Source organism: Arvicanthis niloticus, chromosome 1 (genome assembly GCF_011762505.2).
Source record: "Arvicanthis niloticus isolate mArvNil1 chromosome 1, mArvNil1.pat.X, whole genome shotgun sequence".
NCBI classification, from domain to species: Eukaryota; Metazoa; Chordata; class Mammalia; order Rodentia; family Muridae; genus Arvicanthis; species Arvicanthis niloticus.
The window spans coordinates 66,505,654-66,532,921 of NC_047658.1; the positions used below are offsets into that span (position 1 = coordinate 66,505,654).

The 27,268-nt window shown below is 39.4% G+C and overlaps 1 protein-coding gene across 5 annotated transcripts in view; it reads left to right on the forward strand.

Moving 5' to 3' along the window:
- Window positions 1-27,268, forward strand: part of Nars2 (asparaginyl-tRNA synthetase 2, mitochondrial) — a 108,162-nt gene that overhangs the window by 42,821 nt on the left and 38,073 nt on the right. For all 5 annotated transcript variants that reach the window (XR_013111761.1, XR_013111762.1, XM_034494207.2 and 2 more), the window contains one exon: window positions 23,564-23,696. Coding sequence is in view for 3 of the 5 variants with exons in the window: in XM_034494207.2 (XP_034350098.1) it covers window positions 23,564-23,696 (133 nt within the window). In the remaining 2 variants the exon portion in view is untranslated. The remainder of the gene's footprint in view (window positions 1-23,563; window positions 23,697-27,268) is intronic.

The window sequence follows — 27,268 nt, forward strand, 5'->3', positions numbered from 1 at the left end:
GCAAGCACTCTTACCCACGGAACCATTTCTCTAAACTATCAGCAGTTGAGTTTTAATTATCATACTGCACTGTAGATCCATTAACAAGTCTTAAATTAAATTAAGTACATTTCTGCCACCGCCAGACTTTTGGAAAATATCTGTGATTCCTGTGAGCCCAACTTCCCCTTCCTTAAAGAAGAGATTGGACAACAAAACTCTGTAGAGTTTAGAGCTGTAATCCCAGCACTTCAGGGAGAGAGGCCATCATACGTATTCACAGACATTCTTAACAACTGGCAAATTAAGAATTCTTATTAATTGTAAGTGGTTTGGGGTCCTATAGACCAATAAACCCTAACCTTCCAGTATTATCCTTATAACTAAAAAAAAAAATGTTGTTACATTTGAAGACAAAATGTACAAATTGATATGTATGTAATATAGAGTATTTCCTTTCACAGTAAAAAAAAAACAAAACAGAAAAACAAAAAAACCAGAGCAAGGCCGTTCTCCTAAGTGATAGTCTTTGCATGGGTCTGTATTATACTTCATCAAACAGATATTACTTTTTAAATTACCTTTTGCCCTATATTCAAGGTATAGGTAAGCTTTATAAATATCCTTTTAGTCTAGGCACTAGCCTGTAATACCAATATTTAGAAGGTGGAGAAAGGAGGACCAGTAGTCCAATGTCAGCCTTACCTATATAGCAATATACCTATATACCGGAGGCCAGCTTGGGCTATATGATGCATTGTCTCAAAACAAATCAAACAGTACTCATTTCTTTAACCTAGACTGGTAGAGGCAAGGTCTTTCTCCCTCAGAAGGATCATGTATGGGATGTAAGTTTACCAAACACTTGTTTCTGTATTATAAAACTGCTGATATAATAAACATGCCTCTTTCTCAGCATGGTACAGTGATCTATAAAATACAGTGTATAATGAAACTTCATGAAGGATTAATTTATAGAATATTAGGTCTTAAATTTGTAATGTGTATTTCTAATAATGTCATGCAAATGTTCCTAATTTAATGTGCATAGTTCTAGAACTATTAATATATAGTACATCGTGTTTCATGATTTACTCTAGTAAGAAATTTTTATCATTCTTTCTCTTGGCTTTGTGTTTTGTTAAATTTTATTTCAAAGACTGTTAGACAGCATAAGTGTGGTTAAATTTAGAAGGCTAGCATTTTCCAAAGAACTACTAGTCTAATGGGTTTATGACCGTTTTCAAGGTTTTTCATTCTTGAAATAGATGCTGTTCTGGAATTGTCTCTGGATGTATAGTGTATAGACAGGTCACAGATGCAGTGCAGTTTCCCCCCCCCCCCCCCCCCCCCCGCTGTTCCTTCTCACCTCCCATCACTGTGATGCATTTATGCAGTTCCCCCCCACCTCCCTCTCACCCCCATCACTGTGATGCATTTATGCAGTCCCCCCCACCTCCCTCTCACCCCCATCACTGTGATGCATTTATGCAGTTCCCCCCCACCTCCCTCTCACCCCCATCACTGTGATGCATTTATGCAGTTCCCCCCCACCTCCCTCTCACCCCCATCACTGTGATGCAGTTGTCAAGATGAAGAGCATGACATTAATGAGCACAACTGTTAAGCAGAGTCTGTGCTGTATTTGGGTTTCACTAGTTTCTTTATTAATAATGCCTTCTTTTTCCGGGATTCAGGTCAAGACATCTGAAATGTAGTTGTCTTGTTCCCAAGCCTCTTCTTGTCTGTTGCTGTTTCCCATTCTTTGTTTTGCATGACCTGTAGGATGGAACCTAATCTTAGTTCATCTGACGGTTTTCTCCAGATTAGACCTGGATCATGGAGGTTTTTGGAAAGACTAGCACAGAGAGGAAGTGAAGTGCTGTTCTCATTGCAACCTCTGAGGGAGTATATGCATATGTGGAGCTGTTGGCTGCACTCTTACATAAGTAGTGATTGTTAGATCTCTTCAGGGAAAGTGTCCTGCCTTCTTTCTCGACTCTCTTCTTCTTTTTATTTTTTATTGGATATTTTATTTACATTTCAGATGCCATCCCCTTTCCCCATTTCCCCTCCCTAGAGAACCCCTATTCCATGCCCCCTTCTCCTTTTTGCTTTTATACAACGTTTTTTAATGTTAATCAAAGGCTTTATAAGTTCGGTAATGCTCAATAACAAGATGCCCATACAATCAGAAGTGTAACTCAATACTCAATCTAGATATACCAATTATCTTTGACTGGAGGAGACATGAGAGCATCTGCCTCCATGTCCCCCCCCACCACCTAGCTCCTCTACTTCTCCTCCTCCTCTCCTTACTCCTCCTACCTTAGCTCCTCCTATATATCACCCTTCCTGTTAAAATAAAACTTTTCTTGCAAAATACAATTAGAGCATAACTATACCAATTTGTGTCAGTAAGGTACAAGATAGACCTAATACCCAGTCCGTCATTTTGTTGACTAACCAGAACCTCTGTCATCTCTCCTAACTAAAACACTTAGTTCTGAACCTGGCTTATTTCCTGGCTTTAGAATGAATGTCAGCTGAAAACAATCCTCTCAAATCTTTTCTCTCAAAGTAAATAGCCAGGATTAGCTATGAGACTATAAGTCTTCAATCCCGTCAGAAATCCAGAATGACTGAGTTAACTGAAATTATGGGAAGCACAAAGCATGGCTTCTAAAACTTAGCCAATTTATAGAGGCCACTGAACACCTGGACAGCCCCTATACTACAAAACGTTGGAGCATCTGATCTTCAGCCTTCTGGCCCAGGATCATCTGACAGACCTTAGTGATGCAGAATTATTAAAGGCTGATTACTCTGTCTTGGCAGATATAATCAGTTGACTATTCCTCAAGTGTGTCCTTTTCTGAACAGTGATTTGTCTGTAGATGAAAAAAGGCAATTCTTGCCTAGTGGCTGTCTCACCACAACTGGAGTAACTCCAAGGATGCTCAATTTCTTCTTTGAATCCAAGACAGGAAGCTGTCAGGAGCAGACAGGTCTCTAATCAAAATGAACATTAATACAGAAATGTTTGTAATGTCAATTCTGTGGACTTCTGACATTTTGAAAACCAACTATCCATGTAAAGTAATCTGGACTGTTGTCTGTCAACTCCTCTTAGCTATTTCTAAATAAAATATAGAAAACATCCTAAAAATAAACTCAGAGCCATGAATTTGCTATAGTCCCTTAACCCACAGGCTAACCATCTCAAATCAGTTAGAAAACTTAAAGAAGGACTGGGTCTAAGCCATGTATTCCTAAATGTGTCATATAGGGACAATGCCTATGAGAGTAACAATATTAATCTCATTTTTATATCATTAAGAAGCTCATACCAATAAAAACCTTAAATTTGAAATCAAAGTAAATTTTGTACCATTTAAGAAATTATAACTTCATCTTAATAACAATTATACATATTTCTACCAATAGGTTACGGCTATGCAATAAATCCTAGCTAATCCTCCCTGTTCCAACAAAACCACTACTTTTCCCTAGAAAGACAGCCCAATATTAACCACCTCAGTCCCCAAGCCCAGGGAATAGGGGCGCTGACTCTTCATTAACTTCTTCAAGCTGATTATGGGGGTTGAGATATTAGAGGAGGGGCAGGGGGAAGAGTAAATTGATAAGCCTCTGATGTCTGTGTCTTCACTGCATCCAGCTGGAATTCCAGGACCTCAGAGGTTTGAGCAAGTCTGCTCAGCTTTCCTAATGAGTAGATACACCAAGGCTGTGTATTCTGCAATATACAATTCTCAAAACAAATTTTAGTATCAAGATAATTTTTGTTTGAATTCTGGAATCTAGTCTTCTGGCAGTCTGCCTCTGTCATGTCTAATCCATATAATTCTGGGAGTTTCTATGAGTGTGTGCTCCCACCATCCTCCCATCCCCACCTCCCTGCTCTCGAATTCCCCAACACTAGGGAATCCAAACTTTCAGGCTCCAAGGCCCTCCACTTCCACTGATGCCTAACTCATTACTCCATTCCCCCTCCTCCAATTACTATGAGCTTGTGCTCCAACCGTCCTTTCATTCCTGCCTCCCTGCTCTCAAAATTCCCTAACACTAGGGAATCCAAACTTTCAAGCACCAAGGTCGTCCACTTCTACTGATGCCCAGCAAGGCCACCCTCAACTACCTATACAGGTGGAGCTATGAGTCTCTCCCTTTGTGTTCTCGGGCTGGAGATTTTAGAATGGCTACTCCAGCTTGTTTGTTAGGACCATTTGCTTGAAAAATTGTTTTCCAGCCTTTTACTCTAAGGTAGAGTCTGTCTTTGCACTGAGGTGGGTTTCCTGTATGCAGCAAAATGCTGGGTCCTGTTTATATATCCAGTCTGTTAGCCTATGTCTTTTAATTGGAGAATTGAGTCCACTGATGTTAAGAGATATTAAGGAACGATGATTGTTGCTTTCTGTCATTTTGTTATTAGAGGTGTAATTATCTTTGTGTGGCTATCTTCTTTTGGATTTTTTGGAAGAGGATTACTTTCTTGCTCTTTCTGGGGTATAATTTCCCTCCTTGTATTGGAGCTTTCCTGCTATTATCCTTTGTAATACTAGGTTTGTAGAAAGATATTGTGTAAATTTGGTTTTGTCGTGAAATATCTTGGTTTCTCCATCTATGGTAATTGAGAGTTTTGCTGAGTTTAATAGCCTGGGCTGGCATTTGTGATCTCTTAGGGTCTGTATGACATCTGTCCAGCATCTTCTAGCTTTTATAGTATCTGGTGAGAAGTCTGGTATAATTCTGATAGGTCTGCCTTTACATGTTACTTGGCCTTTTTCCCTTACTATATTTAATATTCTTTCTTTTTGGTGTTTTGATTATTATGTGACTTATTATGTGATTATGTACTTGGTGTTTTGATTATTATTATTATGTGACAGGAGGTATTTTCTGGTCTAGTCTATTTGGTGTTCTATAGGCTTCTTGTATGTTTATGGGCATCTCGTTCTTTAAATTAGGGAAGTTTTCTTCTATAATTTTGTTGAAGATATTTATTGGCCCTTTAAGTTGGGAATCTTCACTCTCATCTATACCTATTATCCTTAGGTTTGGTCTTCTCATTGTGTCCTGCATTTCCTGGATGTTTTGTGTTAAGAACTTTTTGCATTTTGTGTTTTCTTTGACAGTTGTGTCAATATTTTCTATGGTATCTTCTGTACCTGAGATTCTCTCTTCTATCTCCTGTATTCTGTTGGTGATGCTTGCTTGCGTCTATGACTCCTGATTTCTTTCCTAGGTTTTCTATCTTGAGGGTAGTCTCCCTTTGTGATTTTTGTATTGTTTCTACTTCCATTTTTATGTCCTGGATGGTTTTGTTCAATTCCTTCACCTGTTTTATTGTGTTCTCTTGTAATTCTTTAAGGGATTTTTGTGTTTCCTCTTTAAGGGCTGCTACCTGTTTACCTGTGTTCTCCTCAAATTCTTTGAGAGTGTTATTTATATCCTTCTTAAAGTCCTCTGTCATCATCATTAGAAGAGATTTTAAATCTGAATCTTGCTTTCCTAGTGATATGGAGAATTCAGGACTTTCTTGTGTGGGAGAACTAGGTTCTAAGGATGCCAAGTACCCTGGGTTGCTGATGCTTATGTTCTTGCGTTTGCCTTTCGCCATCTGGATCTCCTTAGTGCTACCTGCCCTGTCTCTGACTGGAGCCTGTCTTTCCTATTACCTTGGTTGTATCAGAACTGTGTGGGGTGGGTGTTACTTCTGGGGTTAGAGCTGGGGCCCAAAATCTGCTCAGTGCTCAGGTGCAGACAGGAAGGAATCAGTGCTCTGGGCCAGGAGTGACTTCCTGGGTCCTAGTGGGTCCCAGTTACTCTCTGTTTGGTGCGGGTTTTGCTGTTTCCTTACCTAAGATACTCCCCAGGTTAGAGTTCTTGGGGGGGTTGCTTCCTCTGGGTTCTGTGAGATTGGGGGCAGAGCTTCCGCCCGGGGTCTGTTCAGTGCTCAGGTGCAGACCGGAAGGCGACTCTCTCACTCTACCCTCACTTGGGTGAGAGCTTGGGGTGTAGGAGATAAAATTCTCCAGTACTCCTTGGACATCTGAAATTCTGTACAGAGGGTTTGTTCATTTTTATTTACTCTGTTATTTCATCAGAGTGGACTCAGGTGCGTCTACCCTATAGCTTGAATTAATATTGTTTTATCCACTTAGTTTCTAAACTACTTTAGCTGTGGAAACCTTAGTACCCAGTAAGTCTTCTCTGCCTTTTACGTGTCTGCTATCCCATGAGTTCTTTCATATTCTGATACTACAGGATGTCTCAGTTTTTTCCCTTTGTTTTTATGTTTATTTTCCACCTTTATTATTATCATCCCTCCCTTTGATAAATCTACACTGACACATAATCACCATCTGAAACCCATAGTTCACATGAGCGTTCATTCTTTTTTGTTTGTTTGTTTGTTTGTTTGTTTGTTTGTTTGTTTTTGGAGGCAGGGTTTCTCTGTGTAGCTCTGGCTGTCCTGGAACTTACTCTGTAGACCAGGCTGGACTCAAACTCAGAAATCTGCCTGCTTCTGCTCCCCAAGTGCTAGGAGTAAAGGCGTGCGCCACCACTGCCCGGCTATGAGCGTTCATACTTAGTTCATACTCATTCTTAGTGTTGTATGTTCTGTGCCTTTTGACATGTACCCATTACCACATACAGAATAGCTGCCCTGCTGGGGGATTCTGGCATCAATCTGCTTTGTGTCTCTGTAGTTCCCCGTTTCTATATTGTTATGAACTTGGAGTCATACATTATGCAGCCTTTTCAGAGTGGCTTCTTTTCCTTATTTGTACTCATTGGAGGTTCCTCTGTGTCTTTTCATTACTTGATGTCTCATGGGTTCATGGCTACTGAGATGCACAAATATTGATTACCTCATAGACTCTATTGAGCAAGGCGTGCATTAAATAAGAAGCTGTAATTATGGTAGCCATTATTTAAAAGATTGTCCTGTTCCCAAGAACAGATGTCAAGGGACTTTGACCTTGCTGGTAATGAACATAATTTAGAGGTAATGTTACTTTAATATTTACATGACAATATATTTTAAAATGACATTCCATATTTCGTGGTTAAGACTTTTATATTTGATATGATACCTTGCTTTTGTATTCTTAAAACCACAGAAGTCCAGTTTTCTCCCCATTATTATAGAGCATCTGTAGAATATAATCTTTAGGTTTGCAGTACATGTTTTCTCTATTTGTCTCTGGATTATCTTTTGTTCTGATGCATGTATTATTGAGTGAATTATGTTTAGACAAGTCATTAGAATCTAGAAAAATGCATAGCTTCTCTGTCTTACTCCTTTATCAACTTCCAGGTTCTTAGAATCTATTATTAAACTGCATATGAAAAAGTTATGACTCCATGCCCTGTCTCTAGCAGGGATAATGAAGGACATCATAAGCTAAAGAAGTAGTTGAAGATTCTGGATGTACTTAGCATAGGAAAGACAGAAGAGGGATGATTTTATAGGTGTTAAAATCAGCTTTATGTCTTTCTATAAGAACACTGTGTTCAGGCTGAAGAGATGGCTCAGCGGTTAAGAGCACTGACTGTTCTTCCAGAGGCCCTGAGTTCAATTCCCAGCAACCACATGGTGGCTCACAACTATTTGTAATGGGATCCGACGCCCTCTTCTGGTGTACCTGAAGACAGTTACAGTGTACTCATATACATAAAATAAATAAATAAATCTTAAAGAAAGAATACTGTGTTCAGATGAGTAAATTATATATTTTTAAGTACAATGTTATTGACATAAAATTTACCCCTTTAGGCTGAGGAAATGGTCCAGTTGGTAAAGTATTTGCCATGCAAGTACAAAGACCCAGGTTCAATTCCCAGAACCCCTGTAAAAGCCAGGGCTAGTAATGCATGATTGTAATCCTACCACTAGGCTATCAAAGACAAGTAGATCCTTGGGGAGTATTAGTGAGCTCTGTGCTAGGGAGACATCGTCTCGAAAACAACAAAATGTTTTAAAACAAACCAACAAAGAAAAACAAAAAACAAAAAAACCAACCAACCAAACGAACAAACAAACAAAACCCAGTATGTTTGGCACCTAAGAAATGATGCCTGAGGTTGACTTCTGGCCTCTGGGCATATATATACACACTTACACAGGTACACACACACAGCCTCCAGTCCAGCCTTTTAGGGTATGATAGACATAGAACTTACTTACTGTTCATGAAATACAGTGCCTGTTGGTGCTGCACAGAAGCAGCCACTGATAGTTAACTAGGGACACATTAAAGTAATCATTAGTAGTTAGGTCCATACGGACAATGATTATATCTATAAAAAGCAAAGCAAATATTGTTGCTTCTTTCAATTACTGCTCAGGTAGTTTTAATTACTTTTTTAGGAGAAAAAAATCTGTGTATGCTTTTTGCTTGAGGAATTTTAGTTAGATCAAGAACAGTTTTTGTCATTTTGGGTTTTTTTTTTTTCTCACTAATTTTCCTTTAAAAAAAAATCTATAGTTATTCATTTACTCAACGGTAGCTTTAATATTCACCTAAGTAGTATGTAACTGTGGGACATCTAGAAGGATATTGAGCAGGGAGAGCATTACTAAGATGCTAGGATAACCATGCCAAAAAGCATTGGCCCTGTCACCCAAATTAATGGTCCTGTTAGCTGAAGTAAATGCAGTCACAGAGAGTTAAACTGAAATTCTTCTTTTTTACATGGTTAATAAACTTAGTATCTGAGACTCCACTTATAATCTATAAAACAAATTATAACAATTACCTTTTAGCTGTTGTGGGAATTAATTGGGTACCTGCAAAGTCATGCACTTGTCACAGTGTGGGCACTGAATTGTTAGGTGCTCCGCTAGTGGCAGTGCTGATAGCTGGGACCTCTGGAGGATAGGTCTAGCTAAAGTGTGACTGGAAGAAACAGCTGACAGGCAATTTTCAAGTCCTTTTACAACAGAATAAAACTAGAGTTCCCAGGAAGCAAGAGAGTTGGGGTAGAGAGGAAGTCTGCCTGGACTCAGAACTCACAAGATAGGTCGGTTAACCAGACCAGTGCCTGCAGTGAAGGAATGAGGTAAAGCATAGAGTTTAGATACCTCCAGAAGACCATAGCAGAACTATGACAGGTTTTGAGAGTAGATTAGACTACGTATGACTCCAGCTCAAGGGGATCCAATACTGCTGGCCTCTGCGGATACCAGCTCTTGTGTGCATATGCACACACGAACACACATATACATAATTAAAAACTAAAAGCAAATACCTTTTAAAAGCTTGGAATACTATTTTGTTGATCTACTGAAATATTTTAAGTATACCCGATATATGAAAATGAATTCTTATTTATCATTTTCATATAGTAAGTATGAACTCCTGTTTTTTGTTCCTTTAAGTCTTCTGGTTTTTTTTTTTTTTTTTAATCTTATTTTTTTCTGTGTCCTGTACATGAATTACATAAATCACTGACTTGTTTCTGTATATTGATAGACATTCATATATCTGTATATGTCTAATTGAAACCTACTATGACACTATGACGAACTTAAAGAGAGATTGGGGCAGATCGAGTATCTATACAACTTTAGAAAAACTGCCAACTGGCTTCCTGAAGTAAGTCTCTTTCCTGTGACCAGCAACGGGTGAGAGGGAGTGAAAGGAACACTGGTGCTCAGTCCAGGCCAGCAAACATAAAGCAGCTTCTGGCCAAAGCAGGTGTATGCTCATCCTAACGTAGGTGACCATGAATACAGTAAATATCTACCTTCACTAGTATTATATTTGTTTTAAGGGGGCTTTTTAATAGATGGCCTGATAGGCGTTAGTAGAAATGTAGGAAATGTTTGGGAAGTATTAGTAAGCTTTCCTTAATATGAAATAAAGGGTACTGGGGCTAGAGAGATGGTTCAGTGGCTAAGAGCATTTGCTGTTCCTATAGAGGACTCCAGCACCCACATGGTGGCTCACAGCCATGGGAAAATCCCAGTGTCCTCTGACCTCTAGGCACCAGGTTCAGTGTACACATACATGAAGATATAAGAAATCATTATAAACAGGGCAGTGAGAGACTTCATCTTTGCTCCCTTGGGAAAAAATGCTAGTGAAGAAACTTGTTCATAGCTTTTCTTTCTCTCTCATAAGCAAATTTCCTAACAGATTTGCACAGATACTGGTTAATCTTGTTTTCATTTCTCTCGACACTAACACCTACTAACTAGATCTCCTATGATATATTTCATCCTGTATAAAAACAGACATGCTGTGCCACTTGAAACAGGTGGATAGAATAGATAAGCAGATGTGGAGTTACAGAAATCTTTACAGTTTTGAGAGTATGTGAAACCCTACCTAGCAAGCCTATTTCACATTTAAAAATGTTGTTCTTGAGTATTCCTTTATTGAGACTGGTTTTTCTTTCTGGAACATTTATTTATTAACTTTACTTAGCTTTTTCAGCTGAATAATTTTGGTCTTTTTTTTCTTGTTCTTCTTCAGGACACTGGCAGGAAGTTTAACAACAACAACAAAAACCCCTGAACTCTGGCAGATGTTATTTTAGGACTATTATACCAAAAGGTTTTCTCTGCATATCTCCTTTAACCTAAATACACATTTGATTTGAAACTACTGCTATTTGTTATATAACTGTAAAAGATTGGATATAAGTTGGAGATTTGAAGATAATAATCCAGTAGTTCAACCCAGAATCTCTCTACCTTTCATGTAAATTATAACAAGATCTCTATCATTAAGAGGTTCTGTTTATTGTTTTTATTTGTTTGTTTAAGGCAGTATCTCATAGCCTAGGCTATTCTTGAACTCACTGTGTAGCCAAGGATAACCTTGAACTCCTGGTCTGGCTTCCACCTCCAGTGCTCTGAGATCACAGATTTTATACAACCACATCTGATTTTATATGGTGCTAGGAATGAGACCCAGAGCTTCCTGCATTGGAGGGAAGCATTCTCCCAAGTCCCAGGAACAGTATTGATAGAGGTAACATTTATTACCCATGTTTGTGTCCTGCAAAGCCTATTTCTATGGAAAGCCAAGCAAGGAAGCAGAAGTGCTACCTGCTTCATCTTTCCTCTTTGGAATGTTCCTTACTGATGGAGATCCAGGGTCTTTGGAGAATTATGGGTCCACTGTCATCCTCAGAGATGGGAGCCTTATGGCTTGTACAGCTTTTTTTTTTTTAAATGCATATATTTGAAAGTTAACAAAAGCTGCAAATATGCTTTCCTAAGTAATCCTCTAGTGTATATCAGAACTTTTCTGAAAGAAAGCCCTTCTGTCGGAGAAGCTGTGCTTACATGCATAAAAACATAAGGTTTGTGCCCTGTAAATCAGTAGAGAGGAGAGAGGGTAAGGGCCAGGGACCATGGGAAACAGCAGAGCAGTTCTGACTAGACCTAGGAGCAGATTCAGAAGCTCTGCCCAACAGTCAGTCCTACATGCTGTTACCCAGTGACTGAACATACTTTTTTTTCTCCTTAGTCAGTCCTCATCTTGCTTTGCTGAGATTTCAATAGTCTGTTGTGATGCTAGACAGACTTACTACAGTGATAGGCACGGTCCGTAGCTGTTGTCCAGCATGGACGTCACTAGCCATGCCTCTTGCTTGCACTTGGAGTGTGGCACATGTGACTGCCATATTTCAAGAACTAAATTTTTGTTTATTTAATGATAACTAAATTTAAATAGCCCTATGTGGCTGGTGAATGTATATGAAACAAGGAAGATCTGGTTGGCACCATATGAGACATTTTATCACATACAGTTTGTAGGTTTCTCTTGCCCAGAGTGGCTAGACAGATTAAGTGCCTAGTATACATTTGTTGATTAAACAGGCAATAGGGAGGAGGGTGATTTGGAACCTCCTGGACTTAGTGCTGGCCTGCTGGGTCTTTTGGGCTCGGTACTTTTATCATAACTTGCCACTTTTATTTTCTGGATTACCTTGTTCATGCTAACTCTTTATTTTTGGTATCTAAATATTGTATAGCCACAAATTTAAATTTTTAAAATATATACACAGGTACAGTGTGTGTGTGTGTGTGTGTGTGTGTGTGTGTGTGTGTTTTCCTTGCTGTGTTGTATAGAGGTTTCCTGGGTTCAAATGTCTAGGCTCTAGGGTGGCTCTGGACCTTGAAAAGATCCATGTTCCAAAGAAAACTTCTCTACTTAAACCTCAGAGCCTAATCAAAAATGACCATAGGTAGAAACTATAGTGTGCATGTGCGTGCGTGCGTGCGTGCGTGCGTGCGTGCGTGTGTGTGGTGCATGCCTTTCTACAGGCCAGAAGTCAACTTTTGGTGTCTTCCACTATTGCTTTCTACCTTTTGAGACAGGGTGTCTTCTCACTGAACCTAGAGCCCGCTGACTGGCTAGTGAGGCTGGGCAGCTCAGCACATCTACTTGTGTTTCTATCCTTTCTACACCCCTCAACCCCCAAGTCCTCGTGTTATAGACTTGTACCAAGCCCAGCTTTTATATGAGTGCTGGAGATCAGAACTCAGGTCCTTTCGCTTTCACAATGTTATGCCATCTCCCCAGCCCCATCTTACCACTTTCTTAAGTCCTAAAATGGAAGGCAGAGATGTCCCAGTTAACCATCAGGACCATGAGAAGGGATTCTGGGTAAAGGAAAAGAGCAACATGAAGAATAAGAAATGGCCGTCTTGGTAATGGCAGCTAAGTACTGATGGGAAAAAGACAAGTCGGAAACCGCCCATGGGTGGTGACTTTTAGCATTAACCCTGTTGTCTTCTAATGCCTATGAGAACTGCTATTTCAGAAAGGAGCAGAAGTTTTGAGTAATTGGCTTTACCAGCTTATTCCCTTGCCACCATCCCAAGTCAATGCTCTTTCAAAATTCTCTTGAGAGAGATTAGCATTTTATAGAAAGTTATCTTGTTTATTTGACAAATAACCAGGAACTGAGGGATACTGCAATGAACAATAAGTAGTGAAATCTGTTAAGTATAAAACAAAAAACTGTGGTGGGGGCTGGAGAGACGGCTCAGTGTAAGAGCACTAGCTGCTCTTCCAGAGGACCCAGGTTCAATTCCCAGTACCTACACAGCAGCAGTTGCAGGGGATCCAATGCCCTATTCTGACTTCCTCAATACCATGCATACCTATGGTACATAGACTTATATGCAGGCAAAATACCCATACACATAAAATTAAATTTTAAAAAAATTTAAATGAATTTTAATCTATTTGTCACAAAATTTGAAATCTCATAGAAATGGGCATTAAATGATCACTGAACTGTATATATGTAATTTCATATTTTAAAAGGCACTGTGTTCATGGTGTAATTAAAGAGGATATTAGGGTTGACCTGGAAGGATTGGAGAACCCTGAAGACAAACTATGACCTTGGTGAAGGGATGAGTTCAGCTGTTGTTAAGGGAAATAATTAGTTAAGTGGGTAGATGTAAAGGCAAGACAAAGAGTGTAGGGGTGTGAATTATAAGTAGTTAAGTGCAATTGTTGCCTGAGAAAGATCATGTGGTGACAGAGCGAGAAAAGAAGAAAGTCTAGGGTTGGGGATAAGGCTCAGTGGTACAGTATGATATGCCGGGGCCTAAGTCTGAGTGCCAGTATTGCAAAGAAGGTGAAGATTTAGGACTAAGCTTTGATGAATGGTCATATGTAATAAACAGGTAGAAAAAGTAGCGTGTAAAAAGAGGCAGAGACAGAGGCCAGAAACGTGGGAAGAAAAAACTAAGAGAATAAATTCAGTGCTCGGTATTTCAAAGAAATAGGATGTTTGCAGTAACAAGTAAAGGCCATTTGTGCCTTATCTTGGAGTACAGGGAAGGCTCTTCAGGCCTGGCAGCTTGCCATCTCCTTGACCTCGTCCCTTACCAGTCACTTTGCACTGGTCTGCTCTTGCTTTTTGTGCACGTCAGGCTCTTTGCTATCTGATAAGGTAAGAGCCTCGTGTTCCTTTTACTGGAATGTCCTTTCTAATCCAGTGGGAGAGGAGTGGCTGGCACGTCTGCTTTTGTAACAGTGTCATTGCTGGAAGTTGTTATATTTCATTGTATGATTAAAATTAATTTTTTCCCTGAGCCTCAAATTCTGTTCCAAGTAGAATATAAATATATGTTAAAGAAAAATAAGTCTTTTATGACGTTTATTGTGTGTCTGTATGTGTGTGCACATGTACACACACACACACACAGACACACACACGGATATCTGAGGACAGGTTATAGGTGTTGGTTTTCTTCCTCCATGGGAGTCCTAGGGATTAAATTCAGGCTATGCCTCCACCCATAAAACTACTTCACTGGCTCATAAAACTTTTACTTAGTGGCAGTAATGGTTTAGAAGAACTTTTAGGTTCCAGAAAGCAGTCTTTCCTTAAAGCATCTTGTCTGTTGAAGTGATGCATCTATACTTTATACTTTCTACAAGCGCAAGATTTAAAAAAAAAAAAAAAGGAGAAAACTGAAAGTGTTTGGAATCTGCTCTTGGGCATGTATCGCTATTGAATGGCAAATATATTAAAATATTGATAATGCATTGTCCACAGAACAGGAAAATAGACTATCTTTTTTTAGTACTAAAAATTGAACTTAGGTACTCATGTGTTTCCTTCCTTTATTTCAACTATAAGGGTCTCCAACTTCAGTCCATTGGTTGGATAAGTATGTGAGTCTGTCTCAGTCGGCTGCTGGTAGAGCCTCTCAGAGGACAGCCATGCTAGGCTCCTATCTATAAGCATATCATAACATGAGTAATAGTGTCAGGCCTTACTGCCTGCCCATTGGATGGATCCTAAGTTGGGCTGGTCACTGGATTGGCCTTCCTTTATTCTCTTCTTCATTTTTGTCCCTGCATTTGTTTTAGACAGGAACAATTCTGTGTCAGAAATTTTGACTGTGGGTTGGTAACCCTGTACCACCACTTGGGCCCTGTCTGTCTACTGGAGGTGGACTCATTTTGAATTCCCTCTCTCCACTGTTTGACAATTTGGCTAAGGTCACCTGCATTGAGACCTGGGAGTCTCTCATATCCTGTGTTTCTGGGACTTTCTAGAGTGTCCACACACCTCCCACCCCCAGAAGCTACATATTTCCATTCATTCTGGGCCCTCTGGGCTTCTCTTCTGTTCCCCACCCCACACCTGACCCTGTTCTTTTCCCGTCCCCTTCCCCTCTCCCACCCAGGTGCCTCCCTCCCTCTGCTTCCCATGATTATTTTGTTCCCCCTTCTAAGTAGGATTAAAGCATCCTCACTTGGGCCTTCCTTCTTGTTAAACTTCTTATAATCTATGGGTCATATCCTAGATATTCTGTACTTTATGGCTAATATCTACTTGTTAGTGAGTACATACCATGTGTGTCCTTTTGAGTCTGGGTTACCTCACTCAGAATATTTTCTAGTTCCATCTATTTGCCTGCAATATTTTGATATTCTTGTTTTTAGTAGCTGAGTAGTACTCCATTGTGTAAATGAACCACGCTTTCCATATCCATTCTTTGGTTGAGGGACATCTGGATTGTTTTCAGGTTCTGATTATTACAGATAAAGCTGCTATGAACATAGTAGAGCACACGTTCCTGTGGTATGATGGGACATCTTCGGGTATATGCCCAAGAGTGGTATCATTGCGTCTTCAGGTGAATCTATTTTCAATTTTCTGAGGAACTGCCAGATTGATTTCCAGAGTGGTTGTATCAGTTGGCAGTCCCACTAACAATGGAGGAGTGTTCCTCTTTCTCCACATCCTTGCCATTATCTGCTGTTGCCTGAGTTTTTGATCTTAGCCATTCTGACTGGTGTGAGGTGGAATCTGAGGGTCCTTTTGATTTGCATTTCCCTGATGACTACGGATGTTGAACATTTCTTTAGGTGCTTCTTGCTCCTTCGAGGTTCCTCTGATGAAAATTATCTGTTTAGCTCTGAACCCCATTTTTAAATTGGGTTATTTGGGTTTTGGGAGGTTAACTTCTTGAGTTCTTTATATATTTTGGATGTTAACCCTCTGTTAGGTGTAGAATTAGTGAGGATTTGTCCTGTTGACCGTCGTGTGCTTTGCCTTACAGAAGCTTTTCAGTTTCATGAAGTCCCATTCATCAATTGTTGATCTTAGAACCTGAGCCATTGGTGTTCTGTTCAGGAAATTTTCCCCTGTGCCAATGAGTTTGAGGCTCTTTCCTACTTTCTCTTCTATTTGATTCATTATATCTGGTTGTATGTTGAGGTCCTTGATCCACGTGGACTTGAGCTTTGTGCAAGATGATAAATATTGATATATTTTCATTCTACATGCTGACGGCCAGTTAGACCAGCACCATTTATTAAAGATGCTTTCTTTTTCCCATTGTATGTTTTTGGCTTCTTTGTCGAAGATCAAGATTCCATAGGTGTGCCAGTTTATTTCTGGGTCTTTGATGATATTTATCAAGCCTTCTATCTCTGTACCAATACCATGTGGTTTTTTATCACTATTGCTTTGTAGTGCAGCTTGAGGTCAGGGATGGTGATTCTCCAAGAATTTCTTTTATTGTTGAGAATTGTTTTGGATACCCTGGGTTTTTTGTTTTTCCATATGAAGTTGAGAATTGTTCTTTTCATGTCTGAAGAATTGTGTTGGGATTTTAATGGGAATTTCAGTGAATCTGTAGATTGCTTTTGGTAATTTGGCCATTTTCACTATGTTAATCCTTCCTATCCATGAGCATGGGAGATCTTTCCATCCTCTGATACCTTCTAAAATTTCTTTCTTCAGGGATTTGAAGTTCTTGTCATACAGATCTTTCACTTGCTTGGTAAGAATTACACCAAGATATTTTATATTATCTGTGTCTATTTTGAAGGGTGTTGTTTCCCTGTTTTCTTTCTCAGCTTGTTTTTCATTTGTATACAGGAAGGCTACTGATTTGTTTGAGTTAATTTTATATCCCTGCACTTTGCTGAAGTTGTTTATCAGATGTAGGAGTTCTCTGGTGGAATTTTGGGGGTTGCTTATGTCATCATATCATCCACAGATAGTGATACTTTGACTTCTGCCTTTCCAATTCGTATCCTCTTGATCTCCTTTTGTTGTCTAGTTTCTCTAGTTAGAACTTCAAGTACTATGTTGAATAGATAGGAAGAGAGTGGGCATCCTTGTCTTGTCCCTGATTTTAGTGGGATTGCTTCAAGTTTCTCTCCATTTAATTTGATGTTGGCTATTTGTTTGGTATATACGTGTGTGTGTGTGTGTGTGTGTGTGTGTGTGATATATAATATAATATCATATAATATATATTATATATTGCTTTTTATAATATTTAGCTATGTGCCATGAATTCCTGATCTTTCTAAGACTTAAGGCTTTTTCAACATCTAATGAGATGATCATGTGACTCTTTCCCTTGCGTTTGTTTAAATAGTATATTACATTGAAGGATTTTCATATATTGAATCATTCCTGAATCCCTGGGATGAAGCCTACTTGATCATGATGAATGATTGTTTTGATGTGTTCTTGGTATCAGTTTATGAGAGTTTTATTGAGTATCATTTCATCAATATTCATAAGTGAAGTTAACCAGAAGTTCTCTTTCTTTGTTGGGTCTTTGGGTAATTTAGGTATCAGAATAACGGTGGCTTCATAGAATGAATTAAATGGTATTCCTTCTTTTTCTATTTTGTGGAATAGTGTGAGGAATATTGGTATTAGCTCTTGTTTGAAGGTCTGGTAGAATTCTGATCTAAAACCATATGGCTCTGAGCTTTTTTTGTTTAGGAGGTTTTTAATGACTACTTTTGTTTTTCCTTATGGGTTATGGGACTGTTTAAATAGTTAACCTGATCCTGATTTAATTTTAGTATGTGGTATCTGATAAGAAAATCATCCACTTCATCTAGATTTTCCAGTTTTGTTGAGTATAGGCTTTTGTAGAAAGATCTGATGATTTTTTTTTTAATTTCCTCAGTTTCTGTTGCTATGTTTCCCTTTTCATTTCTGATTTTGTTAATTTCGGTACTGTCTCTTGTGCCCTTTAGTTAGTTTGGTTAAGGGTTTATCTATCTTGTTGATGTTTCCCAAAGAACTAGCTCCTGGTTTTGTGGATTCTTTGTATCATTCTCTTTGTTTCTAATTGGTTTATTTCAGCCCTGAGTTTGATTATTTCCTGTCATCTACTACTCTTGGGTGAGTTTGCTTCTTTCTGTTCTAGAGCTTGCAGGTGTGTTGTCAAGTGGCTAGTATGGGATCTCTCTAATTTTTTTATGAAGGCACTCCATGCTATGAATTTTCCTCTTAACACTGCTTTCATTGTGTCCCATAAATTAGGTATGCTGTGTCTTCATTTTCATTGAATTCTAGGAAGTCTTTAATTTCTTTCTTTATTTCTTCCCTGACCAAGTTATCATTGAGCAGAGAGTTGTTCAGTTTCCATGAGTATGTGGGCTTTCTGTTGTTTGTGTTGTTATTTAAGTCCAGCCTTAGTCTGTGGTGATCTGATAGAATACATGGAATTATTTCAATCTTTTTTTGTTTTGTTTTGTTTTGTTTTTTTGAGACAGGGTTTCTCTGTGTAGCCCTGCCTGTCCTGGAACTCACTCTGTAGACCAGGCTGGCCTCGAACTCAGAAATCTACCTGCCTCTGCCTCCCAAGTGCTGGGATTAAAGGCGTGCGCCACCACTGCCCAGCTATTTCAATCTTCTTGTATCTGTTGAGGCCTGTTTTGTGTCCGGTTATATGGTCAGTTTTGGAGAAGGTTCTGTAAAGGGCTGAGAAGGTCTCTTGTTTTGGGGTGAAATGCTTGTAGATATATGTTAAATCCATTTGGTTCATAGCTTCTGTTAGTTTCACTGTGTCTCTGTTTAGTTTCTGTTTCAATGACCTGTCTATTGGTGAGAGTGGGGTGTTGAAGTTTCTCACTATTATTGTGTGGGATTCAATGTATGTTTTGAGCTTTAGCAAAGTTTCTTTTATGAATGTGGCTGCCCTTGCATTTGGGACATAAATGTCCAGAATTGAGAGTTCTTCTTGGTGGATTTTTCCTTTGAGGATGAAGTGTTCTTCCTCACTTCCTTTGATAACGTTTGGTTGACAGTCTAACAGTGGCTCTCGGAATGGTGGAGGAAATTTAGCAGTGCCTGTTTTAAGGGCCACTGTAAAGCTGCGTATGTTTCACTTTCTGTCAGTGTGCGTGTACTGAGCTGACAGTAGAGGGTGACATGGAGGTTGGGGGATTAGAAAAGATGCTGATTGGTCTCATGCAGATTCAGTTCTCCAGCTAAAGAACAAAAAAATCCTGTATTCTTTCTAACTACAAACCCTAGTTCTTCAGAAAGAATAAATGGTTATACATTCAGTGACCATTTTTAATTAATCTACTTAGCAACTTGAGGGCTTCAGTAACTCAGCATGAGAGAGAAAGCGACCTCTGTAGAGCTGCCTTTGTAATTTCACTTCTTCCCCCTCAAAAGCTGTTTTTGTAGCAGTCTTGATTGATGTATATTGGATGTTCTTTTGTTATCTTAAACATCTACTCTAAGCCCAGGACTTTCCTTATATAGTTCTCATCTCCCCAGAATTTGGCACGAAAACGGTTTTTAGAGCTGAGTGTTTTCTGCTGGTCTCCTCTCACAGCAATGCCGGCCTTTCACCTGGTTTTGTGTCTTATTTTAGAAATTGTCCTTATTCTTTGGTTTTATTTTAAATGTTGGTTGGTTTAAGCTTTGCTACACTTGATATAACCAGAAGGCTAAGAAGCAGTTTTTAAGCCTTGCCGCAAAAGGCTTCATGTCTGGGAAGGCAGAAAAAAAAGGAGAAAAAACTGGATTGTATTAAAATGAAGTCTTTAGATCTAGAAACAAATAATTGCAAATTACCTAATCCACAACTAGCCTCAACTACATAAGAAATTTGAGGCCAGCCTAGGATATATAAGTCTTTGCCTCAAATAAATAAATAAATAAACAACAATTACTACCCATTCCATAGCATTCTACATAGAATTGCCAGTGAGAGGAAGGTACCCTTGTGATTTGATCTGTTTTTTTAACCAGAATTCTTTAACACCAATTCTTTAACACCAATAGCAAGTATCTTTTGAGTAGCAAACCTTTCCTTATATTTCAGAGCTTCTAAAGTAACTTTCAGCTTCACTGCCTGTGTATTTGTGGAAATTTTCAATAAGATACACTTGAATGTTAACATTTTTGTTTATACAATGTATCCTTGTGAGACAATACCAGAATTACCATTTTTTTAAAAGTGCATACTATCGGCAGCCAATCTCAGAGAGCATAGCCCTACACTGAAAACTCAGCTTTTACCATTTGGATTTGTGCTTGGAACAGACAAGAATTATTTGACCCATTTTAGACACCTATTTCAGTATCCATTTTAGGTACTAAGTAGCAGCCTGAAAGTCTCTTAGTGTTTTGCTTTCTGCCATGTTGCTGCTAAGGCCCTGTGCCTTCCCAGCTGATGCTGAGGAAGCCTGGCGTCGTGCTCAGTCATCAGTAGAGCACCTGTTTTAACTAGGCACTGAGATACAGACATGAATAAAACATGACTCCTGTTCTGGAAGTTTTCATAGTTCACTGTGGGAGAGGGGAGTATTTAAAAACATAATTACATATCAAAGTGAGACACTTTATATAATATATAGATAAACTGTTGTAGTAATATATAGGAGAGAAATAAGTTGGGGAGAGGTGATAACATTTCAAAAATGAAAAATATTTAGGGCAAATTTTGAAGGTTGGAGGGGAATTTGTATTTAGAGATTGAAGAGCAAGGGTGACATAGAGAATATTCTGTGCAGAGGCATCAGGCTCAGGGACATGTAGGTGAGAAGAATGTGAGAAGAATTTTCTTCAGAGAGCTGTAGAAAACAGCTACACAGGAAAGAATAGGAGTGTGAATTTCTCCTTGGGTGATAGAGCCTTTAAAGATTTTTAAATTTTACTGGTGTAACCAGATTTGACATTAAGAACTCATAGTCATTTGGAATCAGAGGAAGACAGGAAGCACAAACACCAGTCCAAAAAAAGTATGTGTTGGGAATGCTTGATGTGTACCTCTGATCTCATCACTTGGGAGGCTGTGTATAGAATTTTGAGAGTTCATTGCCAGCTTGGGCTGCATAATGCAACCTGTCTCAAACAAAAGCAACAAAACAAACAAAAAGACTTATTATTTCAAAGGAAATGAAAGGTTTACAGTAACAACTACTATGGATAAGGAGTCACTAGACTTGAGAGTGCTTTTTCAAAGTGTAAACCAGTAAAATCTGTCATCAGAATGAGAGTGGACATGTTGGCATCAAGGGGTGGGAGGAGTGAAGTCTGCCTTAGTGACTAGCAGATTAGCAGAGCTGGGAAGACTTAAAAGACAAGGATTGTTTACCTTGCACATGGTAGACTTAGTCTTTTTATGAACACTTGGGCAGATGGGTCTATATCTTATTCATGGGAGAGGTATAACTATAGAAGTATTTTTACTTTTTTATTATTTATTTTTCCATTAAATGCCACTGTTCTCATAGGTTTACTGGTTTTGGTCTCAGAAGGGGGACTGCAGAATCAAAATGTAAAATTTCTAAGCTTCTAACCAACTGAAAAGGCCTCTGAGAGAGAGGGGGAAAAAAACTTGTAGGTTTCTATTACAATTATTTTACTTTTTAACTTCCCCCAAATATCTTTTGGGAAAAAATTAGCATATATTTTAAAATTCAAATACTTTCTAAACTGTGTGTTCTGATCATGACAAAGTAAGTTCAAGACCATAGAAAAGGGAGCCTTAAACCTTTTGTTGTTGTAAAAACAAAATTTTAAATTAAATTTTCAAGAAATGCTCATTTTTTAAATTTTAATACTTATCTAATATCAGTAGCTACCTTGATTGAATACAAGGGAAACTATGCATATTAGAGAACAAAACTGCAGCATCTATCTCTAGGAGGAATTTAGAAACTACGGCACTCCTCCATTTAAGTAGTTGAGTTGTGTTCGTTTTTGAAATTGAGAGGGTAGATAGTTCTTCCAAAATCTTCCCTAACCCCAAAGTTTATGTCACTTAAAAGATACAAGTGGTTGTAAAGAATTTAAGCAGGCCTTAAACTAGATGAGTTGTTACTATTTTATCTTTTATTTGTTCTTTAGCAGTTCCATACGTGTATATCTTGCACATATCCAAGTCTCACCTCACCCTCCTGAGGAATACCCCCAACTCGTCCATCAGTCCCCTCCTACCTTCATGTCTCTCTGTCTCTGTCTCTGTCTCGTGTGTGTGTGTGTGTGTGTGTGTGTGTGTGTGTGTGTGTGTGTGTGTGTAAAACCCAATGAGTTCGATTAGAGTTGCTTGCTGGACCAGAGCTGCAGTGAATCCATGGGTCCAATGGTCATGTCGTGTCCAGAAGACAGCATTTTGCAGCATTCCTTTCTATCATCCTGCTCGTAAATTCTTTCTGCCACATCTTTGTTCTTCCCTGAGCCTTGTGCTTGAGGTTGATATGGATGTCCCATTTCAGAATGAGCACTCAACAGTTACTTATTGTGACTACTTTGACTAGTTATAAGTCTCTGACAAGATTGAGAAAACCCTACTAATCAATGGCTATAAACATGAATACTTAGGAAGTAATTTAGTAACATGTTTATTTAGCAAAACAATAATAGGTTCCATTTAAGGCCTATGACCTTTCAATCCGTGGGCTTTTGGCCAGGTTTATAAGGCATGAATTGATTTCTGTGGAGCAGGCCTGAGAGCCTATCAGAAAGCAGTTGCTTACTCCCATAACCTTCATACCACTGTTGTGCCATTAGTAGTTCTATCCTGTGCTGGGTAAGACTGTTAATGTCTTCTTCTTCTTCTTCTTTTTTTTTTTTCCAAAGTGGCTTGCATAGCACCATCTAGTACTGTGAAAACTAGTTAGCAGGAAGTTTTCAAGTCAGTTCCAGTTTGATTTCCGTGTTGTTACAACTGTGGCATGCTATGTCTTTGTCAATAGGGTCTGATAGACTAATTATGGTGGACAACCAAAAGCACTGTGTTTGGTGGGCCTCTTAGGCCTCCTTGATCATAGACGTGCCCTGACTGGTCCTGAGATGTTAATTTAATAACCTGTATCTACTGAGGGCGTTACATGGTAATGGCATCCTTTTCTGTGTGTTTAAAAATAAGGTGAACTAGCCTTAGCCACATGAAATTCTGGTGCTCATTGTTGTTAACTCAGTTCTGTTTCTTGGGTTGTGCTGTTTTTCCTTTACTTTGTTCTCGATTGCTTTGAAATGTAGTTGCCTGCTGTTTAAGGCAGCTGCAGTAGAGTGCACCCAGGAGTGGTTATATTTCTATATTTAGAAAACCATAGGGTTTATAAAGCAGTTGCAGATTCCTTTGGGATAAAATGGTTTCTATAAATGTAACATTTTTAATGAAACTATTATTATCCCCCATTAGAGAAATAGAGCAGCAAGTATGTGTGGGTTTGTGGGCTCAGTGTAGATGCAAAACATTTTTTTTCTTAAGAGCTGAGGGTATTTAAATACTTACAATGAACCATGTGTATTCTATTTTTGTGTTCTTAATCTTGAATTACAGAGCTTTTACCCGAGTATTTACCTTTGGTCCAACATTCCGAGCTGAGAATTCTCAGAGCCGTAGACACCTGGCTGAATTTTATATGGTTGAAGCAGAGATTTCTTTTGTTGAAAGCCTTCAGGATCTCATGCAAGTAAGTATACAGTTTGTCATTTTCAGGAATCTCTGACTTTGTAGTGCTTCTGCATTATAGAGATTCATGGGGTGGAGAAAATAGGAATCCATTTAATTAATACACCTTAATTCCTACTTCACAGAGCAGCTGAGATCAGGCAGGGGGTGTGTGTGTGTGTGTGTGTGTCTGACTGATACTTACTAATTACTCAGAAATAATTAACTGTTACTATTTTAAATTCTATTAGTAATATTTGGATAGTCTCTTAGTTTGGATTTATAATGTTCATTTAATTTAAGATAATTTAAAAACAATGAACCGTTAGCTTTACTTTCTACTCATTGTATGTCTTAAACTCCCATTGACCCAGTAATTGACCACTTTAAACCATAGGCACTACGGATAGAGCCATGACTTTATGGCCCTGTCCTTTTCTCCTAACTCTATGATAGATTTATTGCCACCAGAGTTCTTTTTTTAAGTCACATATTATAAGAGAAAGAGAGACAGACAGACAGACAGACAGACAGACAGACAAAAAAAATTGAGAGAGAATGAGAATAAATACCCAAACAGAATAAATACCAAACAGGCCAGAGGTCTGGGATTCCCTTGGAGCTTGAGTTACAGGCAGGGTGGTTGTAATCCACCCATCATGGGTGCTGGGACCTGAACTGGGATCTTCAGTAAATAACAGCTGGCCATCTCTCCATCCCAGGTTTTTGTTTAAGATTGTTTTATTTTATTTTTATTTATTTATTTTATTTTTATATGTATGAGTCTTTTACCTGCAGAATAGGGTGTCAGAGCTCCTGAAACTAGAGTTACAGACAGTTGTGAGCTATCTTGTAAGTACCAGGAGTCAAATTCAGACAAGTGGTCTCACCTGCTGAGCCATCTCTCCAGCCCCTGATGTCAAATAACATCATCATCATTTAATATTTTTTTTTATAATCCAGTTGTTATCCCCCTCCCAGTCCGCCCTCCAACACTTCCTCATCCCTTCATCCCATTCCTCCTCCCCTTTCTCCAAGAGGATATCCCCAACCCACCAGACGTCCCCACTCCCTAGACCTCAAGTCTTTCCAGGGTTAAGGTGCATCTTTTCTCACTGAGGCCAGACCAGGTAGTCCTCTGCTGTTTATGTGTCAGGGGCCTCATATCAGCTGGTGTATGCTGCCTGGTTGGTGGTTCAGTGTCTGAGAGATCTCAGGGGTCCAGGTTTGTTGAGACTGCTGGTCTTCCTATGGGGACGCCCTCCTCAGCTTCTTCTAGCCTTTCCCTAATTCAACCACAGAGGTCCCCAGCTTCTGATCATTGGTTGGGTGCAAATATCTGCATCTGACTCTTTTAGCTGTTTCCTGGGCCTCTCTCAGACAGCAGCCATGCTAGGCTCCTGTCTGTAAGCACACCATAGCATCAGTAATAGTGTCAGGCCTTGGAGCCACCCCTTGAGCTGGATCCCCTTGAACTGATCCAAGTTGGACCAGTCACTGGACCTCCTTTTCCTCAGTCTCTTCTCCATTTTTTTCTCTGAAGTTCTTTTAGACAGGAACAATTCTGAGTCAGAGTTTTTGACTGTGGGATGGCAATCCCGTCCCTCCACTTGATGCCCTATTTTTCTACTGGAGGTGGACTCTACAAGTTCCCTCTCCTCACTATTGGGCATTTCATCTAAACTCCCCCCACTTTGAGTCCTGAGAGTCTCTAACCTCCCAGGTCTCTGGTACATTCTGGAGGGTCCCCCCACCTCCTGCCTCCTGAGATTTTTTTGTTTTCATTCTTCCTGCTGCCCCTCAGGGCTTCACTCCTGTTCTCTCCCCACTCCCCAATACCTGATTTTGTTCCACTTTTTCCCTCCCTGCCCTCTCTTCTACCTAGGTCCCTCCCTCCCTCTGCCCACCATGGTTGCTTTCTTCTCCCTCCTAAGTAGGATTGAAGCATTCTCACTTGGGTCCTTCGGCTTGTTAGCCTTCCTGAGTTCTGTGGATTGTGTCCTGGGTATTTATATGTGTGTGTGTACACATATATACATACACAAACACACACACACATATATATACACACACACACATATTTGGCTAATATCTCCTTCTTATTGAGTACATACCATTCATTTCCTTTTGGATTTGAGTTACCTCACTCAGGATGATATTTTCTAGTTCCATCCATTTGCCTGCAAACCTCATGATGTCATTGTTAATATCTGAATTGTATTCCATTGTATAAATGAACCACATTTTCTGTATCCATTCTTCCGTTGTAGGACAACTGGGTTCTTTGCAGCTTATGGCTATCACAAATAAGGCCACTATGAACATAGTAGATCATGTGTACCTGTGGCATGGTGGGGCATCTTTTGGGTATATGCCCAAGAGTAGTATAGGTGTGTCTTCAGGTAGATCTGTTTCCAGTTTTCTGAGGAACTTCCAGGAATGCTCTTGAGAACACTGCCTGTAAAGAAAGGATCAAAGAACTCAATAGAGGGAAAGTTCAACTTTGGTGTATCAACAGAGATGGCTACCTTTTCAATGGGGAAGTCAGGAGCTAGAAATAATGTTCCAGTAAGAGTACAGGCGGGCGGGGCAGTGGTGGCACATGCCTTTAATCCCAGCACTTGGGAGGCAGACACAGGTGGATTTCTGAGTTCGAGGCCAGCCTGGTCTACAGAGTGAGTTCCAGGACAGCCAGGACTACACAGAGAAACCCTGTCTCAGAAAACCAGGAAAAAAAAAAAAAAAAAAAAAAAAAAGGGTGCAGGAGGATGGGCTTTTGTGCTTTCCCCTATCAACCAGTTATTTGATGTGATTAGCTAACCTTAAAGAAACAAAACCTTGAGTAAGTAAGGCAGTGCCTTTGAGCTGGCAGTTCCTGAAGAGTTCATCGGCAACTTACATTGCCAGATAGCAAATTTGGCCATGCATTGTAATGCCTTCCACTGCTTATGTCAGTCAGTATCACTCATGGGACATTTCTGCTTATCCCTTCAAGGAGCAGGTGGTGATGGGCAGAGTAATTATGTAATGTATGTAATGGCTAAAGACAAAGATGGTTTTCAAGACCTTGGCACTCAATGACTTTTCTTCTCCTGAGGAATTATCTACTTCAAAATGCTCGTAATGCCCCTGGAATAACCCTGTTGCTGACTGTATGGAGTTAAACTCTGAGCTTAAAGGATGCTATGCATTCCTTACACAGCTTTATATGAGCCCACATCCAGGGTTTTTTGGGGGGTTTTGTTTTGTTTCATTTGTTTTTGTTTTGCTTTGGCACTAAGAGCACTGTAAGGAAAGGAACCACCCTCAGACCTCCTCATATTTGCCTGTACCTCATTTCTGCTGCCTCAACATACACACCAAAGGGAAAGGTTATGAAGATTAATATGTAAATTGTTAGACATGTGACAAGATTGCAAAATACTTTCATTTCCTCAAGTTTTTTTTTCATAAGAACATTGAGAAATGGATAAGAAAATACCACTGTGGTAAATGTAAACAGGATGCAGTTCTATTTTCACACAGTGGGAAGAGGTAATTGCTGCAAGCCTGACGACTCAAGTTTGATGCCTGGGACACATAGGGTGGAAGAGG